At 51.5% G+C, this 17578-nt stretch overlaps 7 protein-coding genes across 7 annotated transcripts; 4 read left to right on the forward strand and 3 right to left on the reverse strand.

Annotated features, from left to right (window-relative positions):
• Positions 1-590: 590 nt before the first annotated feature.
• On the forward strand, positions 591-2858 carry V8C40DRAFT_242589 (uncharacterized protein). Its single transcript, XM_083215250.1, has one exon. It carries the CDS (start codon positions 878-880, stop codon positions 2372-2374), a length of 1497 nt encoding a protein of 498 aa, XP_083074166.1. The 5' UTR covers positions 591-877; the 3' UTR covers positions 2375-2858.
• A 1045-nt stretch (positions 2859-3903) lies between these two features.
• Positions 3904-4424, forward strand: V8C40DRAFT_242591 (uncharacterized protein). The gene has a single exon (XM_083215251.1). It carries the CDS (start codon positions 3925-3927, stop codon positions 4141-4143), a length of 219 nt encoding a protein of 72 aa, XP_083074167.1. The 5' UTR covers positions 3904-3924; the 3' UTR covers positions 4144-4424.
• A 1055-nt stretch (positions 4425-5479) lies between these two features.
• On the reverse strand, positions 5480-6416 carry V8C40DRAFT_203110 (uncharacterized protein). Its single transcript, XM_083212006.1, has 2 exons — positions 6165-6416; positions 5480-6081 (listed from the first exon to the last, which is right to left on the reverse strand). Exons 1-2 carry the CDS (start codon positions 6249-6251, stop codon positions 5731-5733), a joined length of 438 nt encoding a protein of 145 aa, XP_083074168.1. The 5' UTR covers positions 6252-6416; the 3' UTR covers positions 5480-5730.
• A 1091-nt stretch (positions 6417-7507) lies between these two features.
• V8C40DRAFT_264880 (basic helix-loop-helix domain-containing protein) lies at positions 7508-10595 on the forward strand (the record flags this gene model as incomplete). Its single annotated transcript, XM_083219578.1, has 2 exons — positions 7508-8326; positions 8406-10595. The coding sequence occupies 2 exons, from the start codon at positions 7508-7510 to the stop codon at positions 10593-10595; spliced, it is 3009 nt and encodes a 1002-aa protein (XP_083074169.1).
• Positions 10596-11865: 1270 nt separating this feature from the next.
• Positions 11866-13098, reverse strand: V8C40DRAFT_203142 (uncharacterized protein). The gene is made up of 2 exons (XM_083212007.1): positions 12679-13098; positions 11866-12544 (listed from the first exon to the last, which is right to left on the reverse strand). Exons 1-2 carry the CDS (start codon positions 12824-12826, stop codon positions 12060-12062), a joined length of 633 nt encoding a protein of 210 aa, XP_083074170.1. The 5' UTR covers positions 12827-13098; the 3' UTR covers positions 11866-12059.
• A 329-nt stretch (positions 13099-13427) lies between these two features.
• On the forward strand, positions 13428-14362 carry V8C40DRAFT_203166 (ESCRT-II subunit protein VPS25). Its single transcript, XM_083212008.1, has 2 exons — positions 13428-14019; positions 14099-14362. Exons 1-2 carry the CDS (start codon positions 13509-13511, stop codon positions 14209-14211), a joined length of 624 nt encoding a protein of 207 aa, XP_083074171.1. The 5' UTR covers positions 13428-13508; the 3' UTR covers positions 14212-14362.
• V8C40DRAFT_242602 (BRCT domain-containing protein) lies at positions 14001-17380 on the reverse strand. The gene is made up of 3 exons (XM_083215252.1): positions 17043-17380; positions 15118-16968; positions 14001-15031 (listed from the first exon to the last, which is right to left on the reverse strand). The coding sequence occupies exons 1-3, from the start codon at positions 17124-17126 to the stop codon at positions 14417-14419; spliced, it is 2550 nt and encodes an 849-aa protein (XP_083074172.1). The 5' UTR covers positions 17127-17380; the 3' UTR covers positions 14001-14416.
• Between the last annotated feature and the right edge of the window lie 198 nt (positions 17381-17578).

Below are 17578 nucleotides of genomic sequence, written 5' to 3' on the forward strand. Positions count from 1 at the left end.
CTCATGGCCGGCTCGCTCTAATTGGGGAGGCATTTGGACGAATCGTCGCGGGTGTCACTGCAGAGAAGCAGGGGTGAGTCCCGATGTCCTGCTTGTGCGATCACCGGCGCCGGCGGCTATTGCTAGCAGCGAATTGCTCACCTTAGCGTCGGGTGCCCGCTTTGCATATCATAGCCTGTGATGGAGGGAATAATACCGTAAGCGATGTCGTTGAACATGAGAAAAATGAACAAAGAAAAGAAGGCACAAGAGATGTTAAGAATACTACTGTACTTGTCGTTATACTATTAAGCTAAATAACCGACATGCACGTTGGCTGTGGCTTGGTTGAATCGAGGTCCAGTATCGTGGAATTGATTACACCTAATTGATTACAGTAGGTCCAGTTCCAATCACTCAGGGCTCTCCCCCTCCCTGTGGGCTGCTGGCGGGGCGCTGCAGGGAGCAAGCTTTAGTGCCTTGCATCGACTCTGCCAGCCGGCCAATCAGCACCCGGTGGCGCCCGTCACAGAGCAGGTCGGCGCTTAACCACCAGCTTCGATCCAACCACAGGCTCGAGATGGCCTCTCCTCTTGCTCTCTGTGCCTTGAGCTCGTCGACGCCATGTAACCGCCAGAATGCATCACCCAGCCAGTCACAGCCCGGCAAGCTGGGGAGTCCCAGGTCAATCCTCGCCCGGCCCCACGAGCCAGCGCCAAAGTTGCTCCGGCCAGCATCGCCAGCCGCTGTGACGACTCTATCAGTCTAAATACCCTTTACATGCCGCATATTTCTCCTCACTCATGTCACATCTCTCTTGGGTCATGTTTCGCATTCCAACGCCAGGAGGTTCCATCACGCAGCGATCGCCTTCATAAGAGCAAGGCCGGTCTCCATCATGCTTTTTGGAACTCGTCCTCGTCCTTCATCATCATCCCTCGCCCTCTTGACCTCTGTGCTTCTGTGGCCTTCATCTGCCTCTGCAACGCCGATTCACGACACCAAATTTCTACCCGCGCAGATTGGAGGTATTATTGCGGCATACGGAGTCTCCTTGGTGCTGGTCGCCATCCTCTTGCTTTCGCTCTCTAAACGACGAAGAGAACATCTCAGTGGGAACGATATCCCCAGCTACGTTCTTCAACTTCCGGTAGATCCAAAGTTCCAGCAGTTCCAGCAGCAGCAGCAGCAGTTCGATTTCGCAGCTCAACCCGAGGGCCACGTTGTTCCTCCTCTGATCATCCCCAAGTCCGAGTACTATCACTCCGGTCCATATAGCGCCCGTATCTTCGATCCCAAGGCGCACCCCGCATCATACATCTTACCATCGCCCACTTCGTCTGCTATTCCTTCTACTCTTGGAGTCTCACCACTAGTAGACCAGAACGTCGTTGCAGCAGACAGAGCCATGGCTCAACAACAGCTTGAAGAAATGTACAAATATGTCATGGAGCATGAGGAGGCCAAGCAAAAGGGCATCATTCTCGAGTCTCCAGTTGCCTCTCCGAACCCTCAGCGCGACTCGGCCACATCAAAGACCGGTCTGCTGTCAAAGAAGAACAAGGCTAAGCCTGCCGGGCTGAACCTGGCCGCGGCCCAGGAAGAGAAGTCCCAGTCAAAGACTTCGGCTCTCTTTTCCTCGCTCCTCTCACCAAAAAAGAAGGCCGCCAAGGGCATCAACATCTCGTCTCCAATCATGACTCCCATGTCGGGAACTTTCCCTCAACATGAATCTCGCGAGATGAGCGCCATTCCTCCAAGGCATTACGCTCCCGCACCTCCGCCTCCGATCCCGACGGATCAAATTCCCTTTGGTGGCCCCAACGCCAGGGTGTCGGGTGCTCCCATCACCCCCGATATGTCTCCCGAAAGTATTCAAACCATCGATGAGCGCATTGGAGACGCTTTCGGCCGCGCCAATCGATCGAGGACTACGCTGCCGTACGGCGAGAGAGAGCCCAATTCGGCCACCACGGAGAGCTCTCAGGCTCCCTTGGTTGGTCTTCCATCGTCTCCCAAGCCCGGAAGCACGTTTCCTTCGCTGCCGTCTTCACCCCGGCCCGGTGCCTCCTTCTCCCGCCCTAACCCGCCGTCTGCGGTCCGAAGCGGTGGAGCCTTGCCCCTTCGTGCCTACGAAGAGCAGCTGGGCTCGCCTTTCGTCACTGCTCAGACGACCAAGCAGACAGTCTTTGAGAGAACCGGCCCTCTATCACCAGGTGGCGGCATGACTCCGTTTACCGGAACCGCAGTGCCGTACTCTCCGTATATGCCGTACACTCCTTGCGTCCCAATCACCCCTGGCTTGGTTACCAGGGAAGATCGCAAGCGCATGAAGCGAATGGTGCCCAAGACGCCAACATTGGAGATGGTTAAGAGTTCTGAGGATATCTGGTAATATGGTTGGATGGGAGTAACAAGCAATACTGTTTTTCATACATTAACATTTCTTTTTTCTCTTCCCCCCTATTTTTTTCACGCTTCTACTGTTAGATAATTTGCTGGGGCTGTCCCAGGAAGGGCACCTTGATCATGTCGCCGTGATTTTCTTCTCGTTCTTCTCAAAACATGGCCTTTTCATCTTTTTTTATTTTATCATTGCACACATATATCCAAATGACTTGGGCCAGGAGCGCAGGATTGAGGAAAGAAGGAAATTCATACCCCCGCATATTTGTTCACGACTGACGAGATTTTTTTGTACTTGATAAGCCTTTAAGCATCTAAAAAATCCATCATCAATAATTTGAGTGTTTGGTATTTTGGAAGAAATAAAAGATTGTATCTCTAAGAACCTGGAGTGTTGCGTCGTGATTGTGTGTAAAGGTAGTAGCTGTTTAAATGTGTGTTTGCCTGGGATGTGCTACGTTGGACGACGTTGGACGAATGAACGTTTCTTGGGATAGATGAAGACGAAAATCTTTAGAGTCGGTAGCTGAAGAAGGTGACACCCCTTTACCATTGCTCAATACTCTTCGCATGTCTATCTTTGCAACTGTATCAACCAGCTACACACTGATGTTATCGTTGCTACAGACATAACATTCGACGGGGGCAATCCGCGAATACTGTAGGTAGGTCCTATCCAACGATTACACCTTAGTCTATATCTGGAAACAGACACCAGAGCTATTCTACGTTTTCGCGGCTACCGGTAGCATATGGCCCAAATGGATAGACTCATAGCATAGCAGTCATCAATATTTATGTAGGTCATTACGTTCTTAATCTGACGCTGATAGCTTAAACATGAAACGTCGTCTGGAAAATCGTTTTGTTTCGTTTCTTGTCGTTTCGTTTCCTCTTCTCCCCTTTCTTTCCCTTGCTTTCTTCTTCTTATCTTCTCCACCAGCAATTACCATCTTTCGTCATGTAAGCACTTCACAAAAGCAACGTGAAGGTAATCTAGAACAATGGGTGGCATTGAAGCGGCAAGACTTAATTAAACTTAAACTCAGCCCCGCGGATTTCGAGCTGGTCGCATGAACCACTAATACAAAAGAGATTGGTCCATAGCATATCAGAAAACACCCCTTACAGTAGTACTCGTAGGAGAGATAAAAAAAACCATGTGATTTTGTGTCAACACTTCGGTTCTGACAGCTCGTCTACTGCTATAGCTCTTGTCGATCAATGCCGCAGATCGTGTTCCGCGCCGATTTAAATTGAGCATGCTCCGTAAAGAGTGTTACCTACGTCCTGCTCTGAGGTCATAGTACTGCTACTATCTCGGTGACTACCACCTAGCCGGTAGGCATGCTTGGCATGGTTAAAATTTGATGCCTATCGGGAATGGTTAACCTTGGTGGTAGATAGTATGACTCGATGACATCTCCGCCAAGCACATGTGCGAGTGCTCTCTGCAAGTACTGTAGTGCTGGCTGCTACCCAACTATCAGGCACTACCTCATATCTCCCACCAAGTCTAGTAATTTGAACGTAGCTAGCATGGGATCTGATCCTGCAGACGTCGCTTCCGCGGTGATGGGCACGCAAGATGTGCAAAGGACAGCCGGCCGGAGCAAGCTTTACGGCCTCGTGCACAAACTCCCTGCTCACACGGGCTGGGTGAGGAATCCTATTCAATGCAGCCAATATCGATCGACCCGCTCGCGGGAGGCGGGGAATATGCACGGGAGACAGCCTGCCAACATGGTTCAGGACTAGTCTAGCAGGCTACCAAAGCAAAGAAGGGAGCGCCAGACTCTTTTGTGAGGGTACATGAATCGACAAAGCTCGGTAACGGTAGCGAGCAGACTCAAGGGAGGGATGGAGAGGCTGAGAGCCCTGGAAAACGTGGGCTTAGTCAGAAGGTGATAGGTAACATGTCAGGAGTGATGGCTGTTGCCCCTCGTGTGTGCTCATTGAGCTTGTGTTAGCCGAGCGGCGATATCAAGTCGACGGCCGTTGGGGGGAGCGGGACGTTGTGCTAGAGACCATGAGGTTGCGACGGCGCTGGCTCCGAGGTGGCTGTGATTGGCCCCGGTACGAATAAGTGACACACGCAAGTCGCTGACAGATACGCCGTGCCGGGCTCAAAGTGCCACAAGCCGTAATGAGAGTGTGAATGAGTGAATGAGCGAATGGATGTAGAGCTCCCGGGATTGGGATTTCGTCGGGATTTCGGACTGCATAGCGGTTAGGTAGGGAATAGCCTATTGATTAAAACTAGGACCCGTATTGTCCGTGCCATTGTTCCCCTTGAAGGGATGGTAGAACCACATAACGTTGGCAACTTTAATAGGTATGTGATTGCATACTCGTACTGTGCAGTACTCCAACGGTAGCACAGAACATTGTCGATGAATGAAATTGAAACACGCAATGCGTACAAGGATGCCGATGAACTGCCTGTATACTGTACAGTGAGCACTGTACGGGTTGCTCACTTGCACATGCAAAAATTACAGGAGGGCGCTGCAGCTGATGAAAACCGCAAGGATGCTGCAGTGACCAGAGCGCTGCCAATTGCTGGGAACCCGGAGTCGACTTGAAGTCCGAGCAGCCACTCAGAGGTCCTGGCGATGCTGTGGCTGAGAGGCTAGAACGTCTGGAATGCGGCACTGGTCTCAATCAATGTCTCAGGCGGCAAGTGTCTTGTTCTGTGCGATGATTGAGGAGACACCAAAGACTGTGCTGTGCTCAGCCAAGACACCAACGGCTAAGCAGGGGTGAGTAGAGCAGAAACGTTGATGAAACTGTACGAGCACCGTGTGTAGCACGGAGCTGCCAATTCCATTGGCGTGCGGCATTCCGCTGCGGCGACGGCGGCCAAATGTTAAGCGGCCGCCTCTAAGACTTCACGTGGCACCTTTTGCTGGCTTCGACTCTTCTAAAACTTGCTCAACATATTAGTCGTAGGCGCCCGTAGCTGCTCGAAGCTTCCCGTAGCTGCTCATACGAGTATGTAATAGCTGCTGGGCTCATTCATCAGGATCCATCAATTCAATGCCAATATCTGATCAGTGCTCCTCGGTATTCGGCTGGCCGGCTGGAGTTGCACGGTGAATCTTGGCGCCTTTGCGACTGAGCCACAAAAAGGCAAATGCCAGCTCGCGCGTGTACAGGCCGAGGGGCGCTAGGGGCTTATTTCGCCATGGAGGCTCAGCTTGCGCGCCTTGCGTCGCTTGGCCTTGTTGATGCCACTGAGCATCGAGATCGCAATTTGATGTCTTGTTACAGTATAACGCGGGCCTGGAGGGACATTGCTGTAACTGTGCTGGTATGGATTGGAGCGGTTGGGAGAGGGGCCTGTCAGTTCGATTGCAGATGGCATGTCGGCCAGTTCCCGAGCATTGCAAGAGGTTGAAATTGAACGTCCTTGGTAGGTAGACGGGAGGTGAGAGCACAGAGCAGAGGTACAGTACGGGGAAATATTTGGTACGGAGTACAGGCTGGATTATTGCTGATATCCCACTTGCCGTGGCGTGGGTTTCGCACGGAGTACTTTGGATACTTTACGAAAATGCCACGGGCGCTAGTCCTGTCCTGGTGCATGCAGACGACTCCTCTCCCTTGCGGCATCTCGTGTGAAGGCGTTGATTGATCCATCCACATGCTCCAAGTATGGGTACATGGCCATGCAGGTGGCTGTACTCGGTACCTCTTGACAGGCCGCGTATCCACCCAAGGCCAACATGTCAGACTTGTACCGGTACTTGAGGGACGGCATCTGCACAATCACCTACACTCTGGCTTGCTGCAGTGGCCGATGTCGATATGCGCGTGCTTTGGGCTAGTCTGCGCAGAGACAGACAGACAGGTATGGAGTCCATCCCCCCTACTCTACATGCATGGACGAAGAGAGGGGAGGGAATAGGGCAAAGGGCAAAGGGAAAAGAGATTGGAAGAAAATCCTGCACTGCACTGTAACTGCAACTCTGCTAGACAACGCAGCAGCACAGACAGCCCAGCATCATCGCCAAGGCGGTGGAGCCCGTCCATACGAGTACTCGTACATACAAGAACAGTAGAGAGGCAAAACAAAACCTCAGCGGGTTGGCAGCTAGGCAGGTGGGGGCTTCTCGGGTAGGCCTTTTCACCTTTTAGCTTTTTCCCTTGCTTGTTGCGGCGTAGCCTCGCCTGATATCGGCTCCGGATCGTACGATGTTCCTGTCGTGCATTGCCTGTCTCATCTTGCACCTCTTTTTCAGTTTTCCGGCTGTCCGTACCGCATTGCCGTGGCTCAAGCCAGACGCTCCCAACACTCGGCGCCCGAGTCCAAGCAAGAGAGCAATCAATCCCATCGATCTGCCATTGTCCCGACGATCCATCGATCCATCCATACTCGTACGGTGCTGTACTCAGGCGAGCCTAGCCCGAGCCCGTGCAATCCCGCCCAACCCCATCCCGACAGCCTGAGCCTTGGTATTGGACTGGAAGAGAATAACCAGGGAATACCAAACCCAGCTCGAGCAAAAAAGGAAAAACGGGAAAACAAGAGAAAAAAAGCAAAAGGAAAAAAAGGGAAAGAGGCGAAAAAAGAGAATTCCCAGCTGGGCTAAACCCGCCCCCTGTCTGATCCAGCCATCGTCATCTCTCAGCTTTTTTCCTTCCAAGTTTCTCTTCTCCTTGCCGCTACGGAGATCCAAGTACCAGCCCTTTTCGTATGTCTCTCGGTCTGTAGCACGCGCTTGCTAATTGACCGTCAAAAAAAGAAAAAAATCCGTCGTCTCGCCTGCGCGCAGCCATCCCTGACCATCCCACACCCTCGGCAAGCTCCCACTGGGCGTCTGTCTCAGCAGATCCCGCTTTAAGCTGTCCACCCGCCAGGGAAGCAGGAGAAAAAAAACAGCTGATCTCATCGTGCTATCCTTTGGTGAGAGCGTCCACAGCTTCTGCACCACTCAGTCCACCTGGCCCGTCGACCGCACGATTCTCTGCCTACTATCGAGTCACTTTCCCCCCCTAGGCCCTGACGCACTCCCGCCTGGTCTCAGTCTTTCCATTCTCGTTCTCTGCGAGCCCGGCTGTCGCTGCATGAGCTGATCCGCGAGCTTCCCCCGGTCTTTGCAGCCGCCAATCCCCTCCCATGGCTGATGAGGATGGCACCAACGGGCTTGGGTTTGATGACCCAAGCTTCGGCTTCATAGGCGGTGGCCCCGTGTCTCTCGATGGAATCTCAGATGCTCCCAACTACGGCGGCGATCCCTCGGCTGCCTTCCTTGACGCTGGAGTCTGGCCTCTAGACGCCTCACCTCAGGCCAACTCGTACGACATTAGCAGCAACACCACCCTCTCTTCAGCCCAGCCAGGATACGTGTCCCCGTCCTGGCCAGCCCCAACTTTTGACCCGCGACAGCAGCAACAACAGCAGCAGCAGCAACCCGACTCTGTCGCCTTTGGCCTACCCAACATCGACCCTACGTCAGTCTTCCTCCCCGGCGTAGCGGCCACCAAGCGGGGCCCCCTACCATCCAAACCCTCTCTCCGATCTGTCACTGCCCTGAGTCCTGCTCTGCAGGAACAGCTGCGAAACATTGCTATGCCCCCTCATCTTCAGTACGGCTCTCCCAAGAGCGCCTCCAGCCCTGAGTCGGCCAAGACTGGAGCTGCCTCGTCGCCAGACGTCTCTGGCGGTTCTCGAGGGGATTCCAGGAAGCGTAAGATTCCTGCCGACGAAGAGGACGATGACGATCTTCTCGAGGAGGGCGGTAAGCCCATCAAGAAGACGGCTCACAACATGATTGAGAAGCGCTACCGGACCAACATTAACGACAAGATTGCTGCCTTGAGAGACAGCGTCCCCAGCCTGCGCATCATGAGTAAGAGCGCTAGGGGAGAGGACACGACTGAGGACCGTGAGGAATTACACGGCCTTACACCCGCACACAAGCTCAACAAAGCAACTGTAGGAATCCCACTCGAGATTTCATAGAAAACAAAGAATCAAGGGGCGTCATGTCCCCAATGGCTAACTAATGGTATAGGTTTTGAGTAAAGCGACTGAATATATACGTCACCTGGAGAAGAGGAATAACCGATTACTGGATGAAAACAGCGCCATGCACCAGAGAATCGCCGCTTTTGAGAAGCTGTTCATGGCTGGAGCTATGAACGGCTCTATGCCTCCAATGCAGCAGCCCACACCGATACAGTATCCCCAAGATGGCCAGTCGCAGCAACAATCACAGCAGCAGCAGCAACAGCAACAACAGCAGTCACAAATGTCACAATCCCCGCTGGACGCTCAAGGCCAAGAATCTAGCGGAATACCCAACGGGATGATTGATGTTCCCGAGGACATGAAACGAATCCTCTCCCAGATGCCTGGCCAGCCATATCCCGTCCCCCAACAGCTATTTCGGTCCAACCCGACCGTGGTTGGTCAACAACAAATTCGGCCGATGCAGCAGCAGCAGCAGCAGCAGCAGCAACAGGGCCAACCCGGATGGAGCGCAAGCCCCTACTTTGGTAAGCTGATGGTGGGCTCGCTCGCCGGCCTGATGATATTGGAAGCGGTTCGAGAAGAGGAAACGAACAATGAAGAGCCTCAGGGCCGCGGACTGTTTGCTCTGCCCGTGCAGCTTCTCAGGCATATGCCATCTCATTTCAATGTAGGGTTGGCAGGGTATCAAGCCGACATTTCCATTAAGTTTATGCTTCTTTTCGGCCTTGTTTTGTGGGTTTTCATCCCTTCGCTCTTCTCGGCAATGGACCGAAAGCCCAAGAAGCAGCAATCCACTGATCTACATCCCGCCCCTTCACTGGCTTCTCCCATTAGTGTCCGTCGCCGCGCTTGGGAGACTGCAATCCAAACTGTTTGGGTGCCTCATCACAACTTCTTCCTCGAGGCAGCCGCGCTGATGCTCAAGACGCTTAAGCTTAGCGTACGCAACGTCTTTGGCATCCACGCCTATCAACTGTTGACTGGGTTGACTCCTGAACAAGAAGTGGCCCGAGTCCGTGCCTGGGCCACTGCTCTCGACGCACAGCTCACAGGAGGAGATGCGGAGATTTGCACGAGCCGCCTCATCCTGACGCTGTTGGCGTCTGGCACCGTGCCCAATACCCCCAGCGGTCTGATGCTCAAAGCACTTCACGTTCGAGTCCTTTTGTGGGACTTGAGCCAGAAATGGTATCAGCTAGGTTTGGTCAACTTCTTCGCTACCAAGGTTGCACAACGGCAGTGGAACGCAGCTCGTGACCTAAATAACAGACTAATCAATGACCTGCAAGAAGACGAGATCTTGGAGATGCAGCGAGCAGGATACGTATTACCCGATCACCTGGCTGCCTTGGTCGAACAGGAGTGTGATGCCGTTCTCACCGCCACCGTCATTCAACGAGCCCACAATCTGGCATTCAACATGGAAACAACGCACAACTCGGCCCCGATTGATGGCATGGACTCGGTAGTCGATGATACGGCGATTGGGTCCCCGATGGATGCTCTCGCCGCCTGGTGGTCAACAGCCACGGTGCACGACGTTTTGACGACAACATTGTATGGTGATGAGGAGGCGTCGGAAGACGAAGTAATGAACCTGGCCGTCAAAGTCGCACCATTGGGCTCAAATGCTCGAGCACGGGCAATCCTGGCTCGTTCTGTCCTCGCCTACAAATCCCGTGGTGACAACATTGCTGCTGCTGTTCAGGTTCTTCGGGTCGATACCGGTAGCAACGGCCTGATGGACCCCATGGCACTGACTTGTTCCGAACCGAATCCTTATACCGGCCTGGTACCTACTCCTCTTCAATCAGACGTTGCCGATCCCGACCTTCAGCTTTGCCTTCGCTGTGCCGTTGCTACAGCTCACCTCAAGCGACTAGGTGGCGAATCTGCCAGCACGAAACAATATGTCCGCACCTCGATCGAAAAAGTGATTGACCTGACAACAAAAACACGAATGACGCTGTTGAGCTTTACGTCGGTCATGGAAGTTTTGGAGCAAATCCTAGCCCATAAAGATACTACAAACAACTTTGCACCCCTGGTGGAGAGACTAGCCGCCATATTGCGTCTTTGGATGGGTAGCGAACTAGCATTAAATTGCGGTGTATCTCCCGACCTTCAGGAAAAAGTTATCAATAAATGCCTGGGCATTACAAAGAGGATAGTGGGGATGGAGGTAGATACAGGCTACGACAGCATGACAGACGACGAAGGATTCCGATGATTGTTAATGAGGAGGTGAAAGAGAGAATGAAGACTATGCGCAACTGCATTTCAAAATCTGCTTTTACGATACTCCACTTCACTTGGCTTTTTGTCATTAACTTTTTTTTTTTTCCTAATTTTTCTCCCCCGGTTTCCTGCTTTTCTGGGCACACAGGTGTTTTATGGAGGACGACTATTTCTTTTCAGACAAGAAACGACGACCCCTTATCTTATACCTAGGAGATATATGTGTATATAAGAAAGAATCTGTATCAGGAGTCAACTAGCCTCATCACGACTTTATCATGCAACAACAAGGCAGGACAAAAAAAATTATTCTAGAGGGAAATTTGGGAGGGGCGATTAGGGAACAACAACTACTATTGTATTTTCATGGCAGGGACGCGTGTTCATCATCTATCTGAGCTATTTGGGACTTTATTTGTTTTGTTTTTTCCTCTATTTCATTGGTACTATTCTTCCTCACCCCCTTTTTTCTTTATCTTATCGTTTTCCTTTGTTACTGCGGTTCGATACCTGGCGGGGGCGTAGTGTTAGGGCCTCATCATTTAGGCACTCATGAAAGACAGGATAAGGGACATTCCTGAGTTAAAAAAAGATGTTTTGGTTCAAATTTTCAATGGGTCCCATTCTTTACTGTGAATATTCGAGTGTGTACGTTTAACGGGGTAACGGAGTAACGGCTGGCTGTGCGGCATTTCTGGTTTAATCGGGAGATTTTGCTGATTAGCTGATCTTGATGTAATGGTGGTGCCGTGGGATTGCGGGTGTTTCGTTTTCACGGGTAGATCCGATCGGATGTTCCGATCGGATGTGATACGATTTCTGGTCATTTTGTGATGGGGGTTATGATAAAGGGTGGCTGACTGTTTAGTGTCCATATGTGGATGTTGAGCAGCAACTCATATCCTACTTGTATTATTTCTTAGCACAGTACTCGATGCTTATTAGCATCTTACACTACCTATCTGAGGAAGATGGGTAGATATTTCTAGACTCTCAAGTGTGATCCGGCAGATATCACGCTAATACACATCAGTTGTAGTCATTGAAGCGTTGAAGTTCTTAAAACTTACGTTTCATAATCTCAGGAGTGGTATTAATGTTTCGATTACTTGTAATTCAGAGTCTAAGTGGTACGGTCAAGAGGGGACGTCTTGAAGATAGTATATTTTTTACTCACCGCTACATACAAACGCTACTGATCCACTGGTAAAGTAAGTAAAAGAGCCAAGGGATGTCATGAGCTCTAACATAGCCAAAGTCTTATCCTCCGAGACCCATTGCCCCCTGAACAGCCTCCCCCAAAAAATTCATGCTTCTAGAGCCCAGGTATTCACGTTGTGTAATGCCAAACCCTTTCCGCAAACGCAGCTATACCAAACAGAAGAGTTCCAATTTCGAGTGTGAGCATCGCTGTCCTGTTTCATCTCTTCTCTTTGGAACACTCGCTCTCCCCCCTTTATGCACGTGACATTGGCAGGGCTGGTATTGTGACTCTACGAACCTCGCCGGGAGGGGGAGTAGATCCAGAACGATTCCGTCTCCAGTACGAGATAAATGTTCCCTCTTGAAGGAAATAGATGTTCCTCTTGTCATAGTAGGGCTGCGTCTTGATTATGCGGACCATGCTGAAAAAGCCCCCCTGTCGCATCACAGTCCTAGTAATATGTTCGGTGACTATCCCCCTCTTCACTCCACGTCTTCCCGTAAAGAGTCTTCGGGGATAGAATATAGTTCTGCGCCGGTATAGCTGGCTTACCTCCGACATCGTGGGACGTCCGTCTGGTCCGCGATGTATGGGTCCCTGCACAACTTCGCCGGAACGTACCCATGGGGTGTATACAGAACTGGGTACGTCTCCATTATATACGTCAGGTCGTCGAGAACGAATGTCAGGGTCCCCAAATGATGAATCTGAGTCATTCGCTTCTGTGTCGTTTGCTCCTGTGTCGTCCGCTCCAGTTTCAGCAGCTGCTTCAAAATTGTTATCCTTCATACTTCAATGCCCCGAAACTGTCTGCTTCAAAACTATTCCCGCGCATAATCCTCCAGTTCAAACGAGTTCAAGTCAAACTTACCTCCATCGAGCTCACCACCTGGCCTGCGCGCGCCTGCTTGAAGTATTTCAAACTCAGGTTGGTTTCGTTCATTTAGTCCCACTGGTTCGCTTGGTCCTTCCGAACCGCGTGATTTGCGTGGTGTGGTTGGACCGCTAGGATTCTCCATTGCATGAATGACTATGGGTTTGTAATATATTGTGTATAGGCTTCAGCGTAATACTTGAAGAATGGTAATCAATATTGCTGGTGTAGAGTGTCGGTGGAGCGTTTGATGTTGGCAGTTCTCGCGTGATGAAAAGGGGAGTAAAGGACCTTGCATAGAGGCGGGAGCTGTCGAGTGAGCGGCAGTATCGACAGATATGTGAAGATAGAAGAAGGAAAGGCCAAGTTCTCTTTATGGAAATTGCTATCCAGTCACTGACAGATACATGTGGTATGATTGCTTGGCTAGATACGCATGTCGGAGTTTGGTGCATCATCTCTCCCAACTAGCATGTATGACGCTGCTTTCATATTACATAGCTTTAGTTCAAATTCAGCTAAATTAAATAGAAAAGACAAGAAATCATTCAGATATTTCTCCTCATTACTGCCAATGCTCTCAAAGCTTGCCTCTGTCCTCATCGTCTCCCCAATTCTGCCACTCTCATTCTCACTCCAGGGTAAGCCCAATACCGTACTGTACCTGGCAGCTCCCAGCACGTGGCACAACGTCATCCCGCCTTATAGTTCAAGGCCCTTATCCAATCCCTCATACAAACACCACCAACCACACACATCTCACTCACTCACACCTTCATACTCATCCTCATACTCTCATCACTCATCTCATACCTCACACATACAAAATGGCCACCACAACATCACCACCACCCCCCCAACCCCAACCACAATCCTCATCCCCCTCATTCCCCTTCCCCCGCGAATACTTCTTCCCCGCCTTCTTCACCCGCCAAACAAACATCACCATCCACCACGCCCAGCTCACAAAATGGTCCGCCCTCATCCTCGCCTACGCCCGCCACCACCGCCTCTTCCGCATAACAATATCCGCCGCCGCTGACTCGGACCTCTTCTTCAACCGCGGCATCGATCGTCGCCTGTCTCCGCCCGACATCCGCGAGGTCCTCGACTTCATGCGCAAGGACGGCCGCACAGAGTTTCTCCGCCCCGGCGAAAGCAATGGCGCCGCTGACACCTCATCTTCTGCTGCTGCTGGCGGCGATGTCGTGTTTTTGTATTGGCGGAAACCGGAGGAGTGGGCTGCTCTTGTTGAGGCTTTTGTGGAAGAGACGGCGCAAAAGGGAAGCGTTTTGACTGTGTATGAGCTGACAGAGGGAGAAAACACCAGAGGAACAGGTAAGTCTCAACCAAGAGAGATCTTCTCGCATCAAATCATGTCGCTCTAGTCTGGCCTATGCTAATCAAGACATGACAGAGTTCCATGGCATGGACAACCAAGTGCTCATGAAGGCATTGAATATCTTGGTCAAACGGGGCAAAGCTCAAATCTTCGGCTCCGAAGACTCTCTCGGTGTCAAATTCTTCTAAAATAGGGGATTACCTAACTTAGAAGGAGCACAGAGCAACAGGCTACAAACCGCAGCCGGACATACTGTCCTCCCATCCCCAGCAAGGCTATTATTAACTATCCACCCAACACCAACCATGATTCCGCAATCCACCCTTCCAAAAACTCCGTCATATACTTGCATCACTCAAAGATGTCATCACTGCCTCCGCGTAAATACATGTCCTATTCTGTATCGAGCAGAAACTTCTTATCGAATCGCACTTGCTGTGCCATTGCCACGTCGAGAAGCCAGTCAGGCGATACCACCCGCGGCTCCATATGGCCCTTTTCCGCCATGTCCTTGAAGCGTGGCCACAGCTGCTTCTCCTCCGGGGTGGAACCGCTAAGAAGATAGACCGGCTCAGGAGGCGCAAAGTTGTCTTGCTCTGCAGTAGTTGGCTTGATGTTCGATCCACTTCGTGCACGATAAATCATGAACATGGCACCGTTGGCTTCTGCTATAAGGCGATAGCTGTTGGGTCCATTCTTGATCTTGTCCGTGCAGAAGATGGGAATGCCTCGAAGGAGTTTGCCGCGGTGAGCCTTGGCCCTGCTGACGGACCTCTCGAGGTCAATGTCGTACTTGGCTTCGGCTTCGGAGTCTTTGAGGATAAAGTCGTCCACGTCCTGAAGCTTGCCAGTCTCGAGAACTTTCTCGATAAAGGTGGAAGATATGACGGTAGGGCCTCGGGCCAGGGCACACAGGAATTTGACCGTCCTCACAACATGTGGTGCGGCTAGGTAGTCACAAGGTTGACCCTCTAGGACAATTTGAATACCGAGATCGCGGAGTTTTCTCTGTAGATATACTGTTAGTAATGCGACTTGATCGGCCGGGGCAAAGGAATAGAAAAAACAAAAGGAGGAAAACAGTTGCAACTCACCCGATCTTGATCTTCCTTGTTCTGGTTGCCCACCCATCTCGTAAATCCCGTTAGGATAACGCGCATTTCGACACCAGGTAGAGACGGCCGCGATTTCTTTGCCGGGCGGTCTTCGTCATCTGCGTCATCTTTATGGCTCGTTGATTTTTTCGCACTCTCAGCCTTCTCCTTTTCTACTAGCTCTGCGGCTCGTTTGCCACCAAATGGAGTTCCTGGCTTGGTATTTCTCTTCTTCTCCTTTTCATAGAGCGCAATATCCGAAGCGATAGTTGAGAGCACGTTCATGGCCTTTGCTTTGGCACTACGTCCACCGCTGGAATTGGCAACAGGCGTCACGTTTTCCTTGCCAGGTCGGGATCTTACTGGCGTAACTTGTTGCGTAGTACGCCGACCCTTCTTTGCAGCAGCAGCTGACGGAATGCTATCCTCCTCGCTATTGTCTTCCTGCATGGTGGTGTCTGAGTCCCCTCCGTGCGCTACCTCGCCAATCACCACGCCCTCCGCAGGACCGTGTGAGTAAGCATTGTCTTCAGCAGCCTCCAGAATCTTTCTCTTTCTCTTCGCTCTCGGGGACATGCTCTCCTCGCCTCCGGGGTAAAACAAATCTCTCAGCCGAGACTCGTTGAAAGAGGTCTGTCCGATGATTTCGCCCAGATTTGTTCGAGGAGGGAAATGGTTGTACTTTTTAATGTTGACAGGCTGGATTTCGCATTTGGCGTAGCATTCTTCAACCCAGAGATGATTCACCACCGTGATCCCCCATTCAGGAGCAGCTTTGCACTTTTCACTAGAGTTGCGAGCAGTAATGAGATGGGTGTTATCCGCTTTCATAGTCTTGGTGAATTCGGCGCCGCAAGCCTTGATGAGATTCTCGAGATAGATGCGGGCCTCACCACCGTAGTTGGATACGGTGATGCGCATATCCTTGAACCCTGGGATGCCATTTCTAGGGATGGGGTAATGAAGTAAGCGACGCAGGGGTGAAGTCCAGTCGTTGTGAACAATGAGGAAATAGAGCCAGGACAAATTGCCAACTTCCTTGCAAGCCTGAGAGGCTTTCACGTACTGCTCGCCGTCTCGGTACTGGCAAATCAAGGTAGTGCACTCTTCCACATCCTCCACCAACCGACCACCACCATACACGATGATATCCTTCAAAGCCTTCTCGAGGCGGGGTGTTATCTTTAGGTCGGAACCGAGCAGGATGAGCTTGTCCTGGAAGACGGTAACGGGTGGTCTGGCCGAGTTTCCGTCGGACAAAGATATAAACTCAGGGTTTGCTGATGATGCGCCGACCAAGTTGTTGTTTGACGGAATGTCGAGCTCTTCATCGGGGTCCTTTTTCAAGATTTCGGGGTCAGGGAGAAGGTAGGGACCCTCGTCGATCCTCTTTCCCAACTTGAAGCAATCATCGAACCAGTGCGGCAAAACCACCTTGCCCTTCCAGCCCTTCCCCATCGCAACCACAACCTTAGGATGGTCCATGGACAGCGCGCAGACGTGCGTAGTCAGCCTGCCCACATCCTTCGACTCCTGCCCTCCCAGCGCCATAGTCGCCCCCAAGATGCTCTCCTTGTCCATCTGCGGCAGGTCCGCGCACGTAACGACAACCTCGGAGAAGATCATGCGGGGATCAGGCGAAAACGGCCGTACTTGCGCCTGCTTCCGCCGAGATATTGAAATGGTGATCCAGTGCGTGTTGACAACCGGAATCATGTACGCCTGCGAGTCGATGTACTGCGGGAAGTCAATCGTGTTGGAGACGATGTGCGTGACTCGGTCAATTGGTATGGATCCATCGCGTCGATATTCGACTGTTGTGGCGCCATTCTCCGTTAGAATAGTCGAGAGCTTTTAATGACAAAGATTAGAATGCGAAACAAGGATTCAGGCTTGTAGTAAAGACCACAGGTTAGCACACGTACACTGCTGATTAGTTTCGGAGCCAGCTGCGCGCTGGGAACGAATGCGATGAAGCATTCGCTGAAGATGCCCTCAGCATCAGCCATGTTGCGAAACTGCGGCGGTATCTCCAAGAACACAAGTCGACTCTCTCTTTTTTCTGTGGCTGATAGAAGCAGCAAAGAGCTACTATACAAGGTTTGCACAAGCTATTATTTGACAAAGGAGAGTAAGGAGGAAAAAAAAGATGATCGTGAAAGATTGACGTAGCCCGACGCCTGAATCCTTGGCGCCTTTGCCTTTGTTTGTGGCCAGACGCGCTCCTTAGCCTCTTTACGCGAAGTAGGCAGGCTGTCACATGACTTTGACGAAGTACACGGTACTTTGCACTTTACGCAAAATGCGGGCTGAGAGGGACCCTGAGAGTCGTATCGTTACTTTGGGCGCGCCAGCCCACGGGAGCATCCACTTTACACGCCCATCGACAGCTTCTCAAAATAGTATCGGGAGCAGCAACGCGGGAGGCACACAAAACAACATTGAAGACATGTTACTTTTT

The sequence above is a fragment of the Trichoderma camerunense genome (assembly GCF_050948025.1).
Source record: "Trichoderma camerunense strain CBS 138272 chromosome Unknown V8C40scaffold_7, whole genome shotgun sequence".
NCBI classification, from domain to species: domain Eukaryota; kingdom Fungi; phylum Ascomycota; class Sordariomycetes; order Hypocreales; family Hypocreaceae; genus Trichoderma; species Trichoderma camerunense.

What these genes read in the sequence shown, in the direction of transcription:
- V8C40DRAFT_242589 (XM_083215250.1), top strand. Translation starts at nt 878, where the DNA reads ATGCTTTTTGGAACTCGTCCTCGTCCTTCATCATCATCCCTCGCCCTC.
- V8C40DRAFT_242591 (XM_083215251.1), top strand. Translation starts at nt 3,925, where the DNA reads ATGGGATCTGATCCTGCAGACGTCGCTTCCGCGGTGATGGGCACGCAA.
- V8C40DRAFT_203110 (XM_083212006.1), bottom strand. Translation starts at nt 6,251, where the DNA reads ATGGACTCCATACCTGTCTGTCTGTCTCTGCGCAGACTAGCCCAAAGC. An exon ending in CCACTGCAGCAAGCCAGAGT is followed by an intron (nt 6,082 to 6,164) that starts GTAGGTGATTGT and finishes CGGCCTGTCAAG; the next exon opens with AGGTACCGAGTACAGCCACC.
- V8C40DRAFT_203142 (XM_083212007.1), bottom strand. Translation starts at nt 12,826, where the DNA reads ATGGAGAATCCTAGCGGTCCAACCACACCACGCAAATCACGCGGTTCG. An exon ending in AGGTGGTGAGCTCGATGGAG is followed by an intron (nt 12,545 to 12,678) that starts GTAAGTTTGACT and finishes CGGACGACACAG; the next exon opens with GAGCAAACGACACAGAAGCG.
- V8C40DRAFT_203166 (XM_083212008.1), top strand. Translation starts at nt 13,509, where the DNA reads ATGGCCACCACAACATCACCACCACCCCCCCAACCCCAACCACAATCC. An exon ending in AGAAAACACCAGAGGAACAG is followed by an intron (nt 14,020 to 14,098) that starts GTAAGTCTCAAC and finishes AAGACATGACAG; the next exon opens with AGTTCCATGGCATGGACAAC.
- V8C40DRAFT_242602 (XM_083215252.1), bottom strand. Translation starts at nt 17,126, where the DNA reads ATGGCTGATGCTGAGGGCATCTTCAGCGAATGCTTCATCGCATTCGTT. An exon ending in CTCCGAAACTAATCAGCAGT is followed by an intron (nt 16,969 to 17,042) that starts GTACGTGTGCTA and finishes TGTCATTAAAAG; the next exon opens with CTCTCGACTATTCTAACGGA. An exon ending in ACAAGGAAGATCAAGATCGG is followed by an intron (nt 15,032 to 15,117) that starts GTGAGTTGCAAC and finishes GTATATCTACAG; the next exon opens with AGAAAACTCCGCGATCTCGG.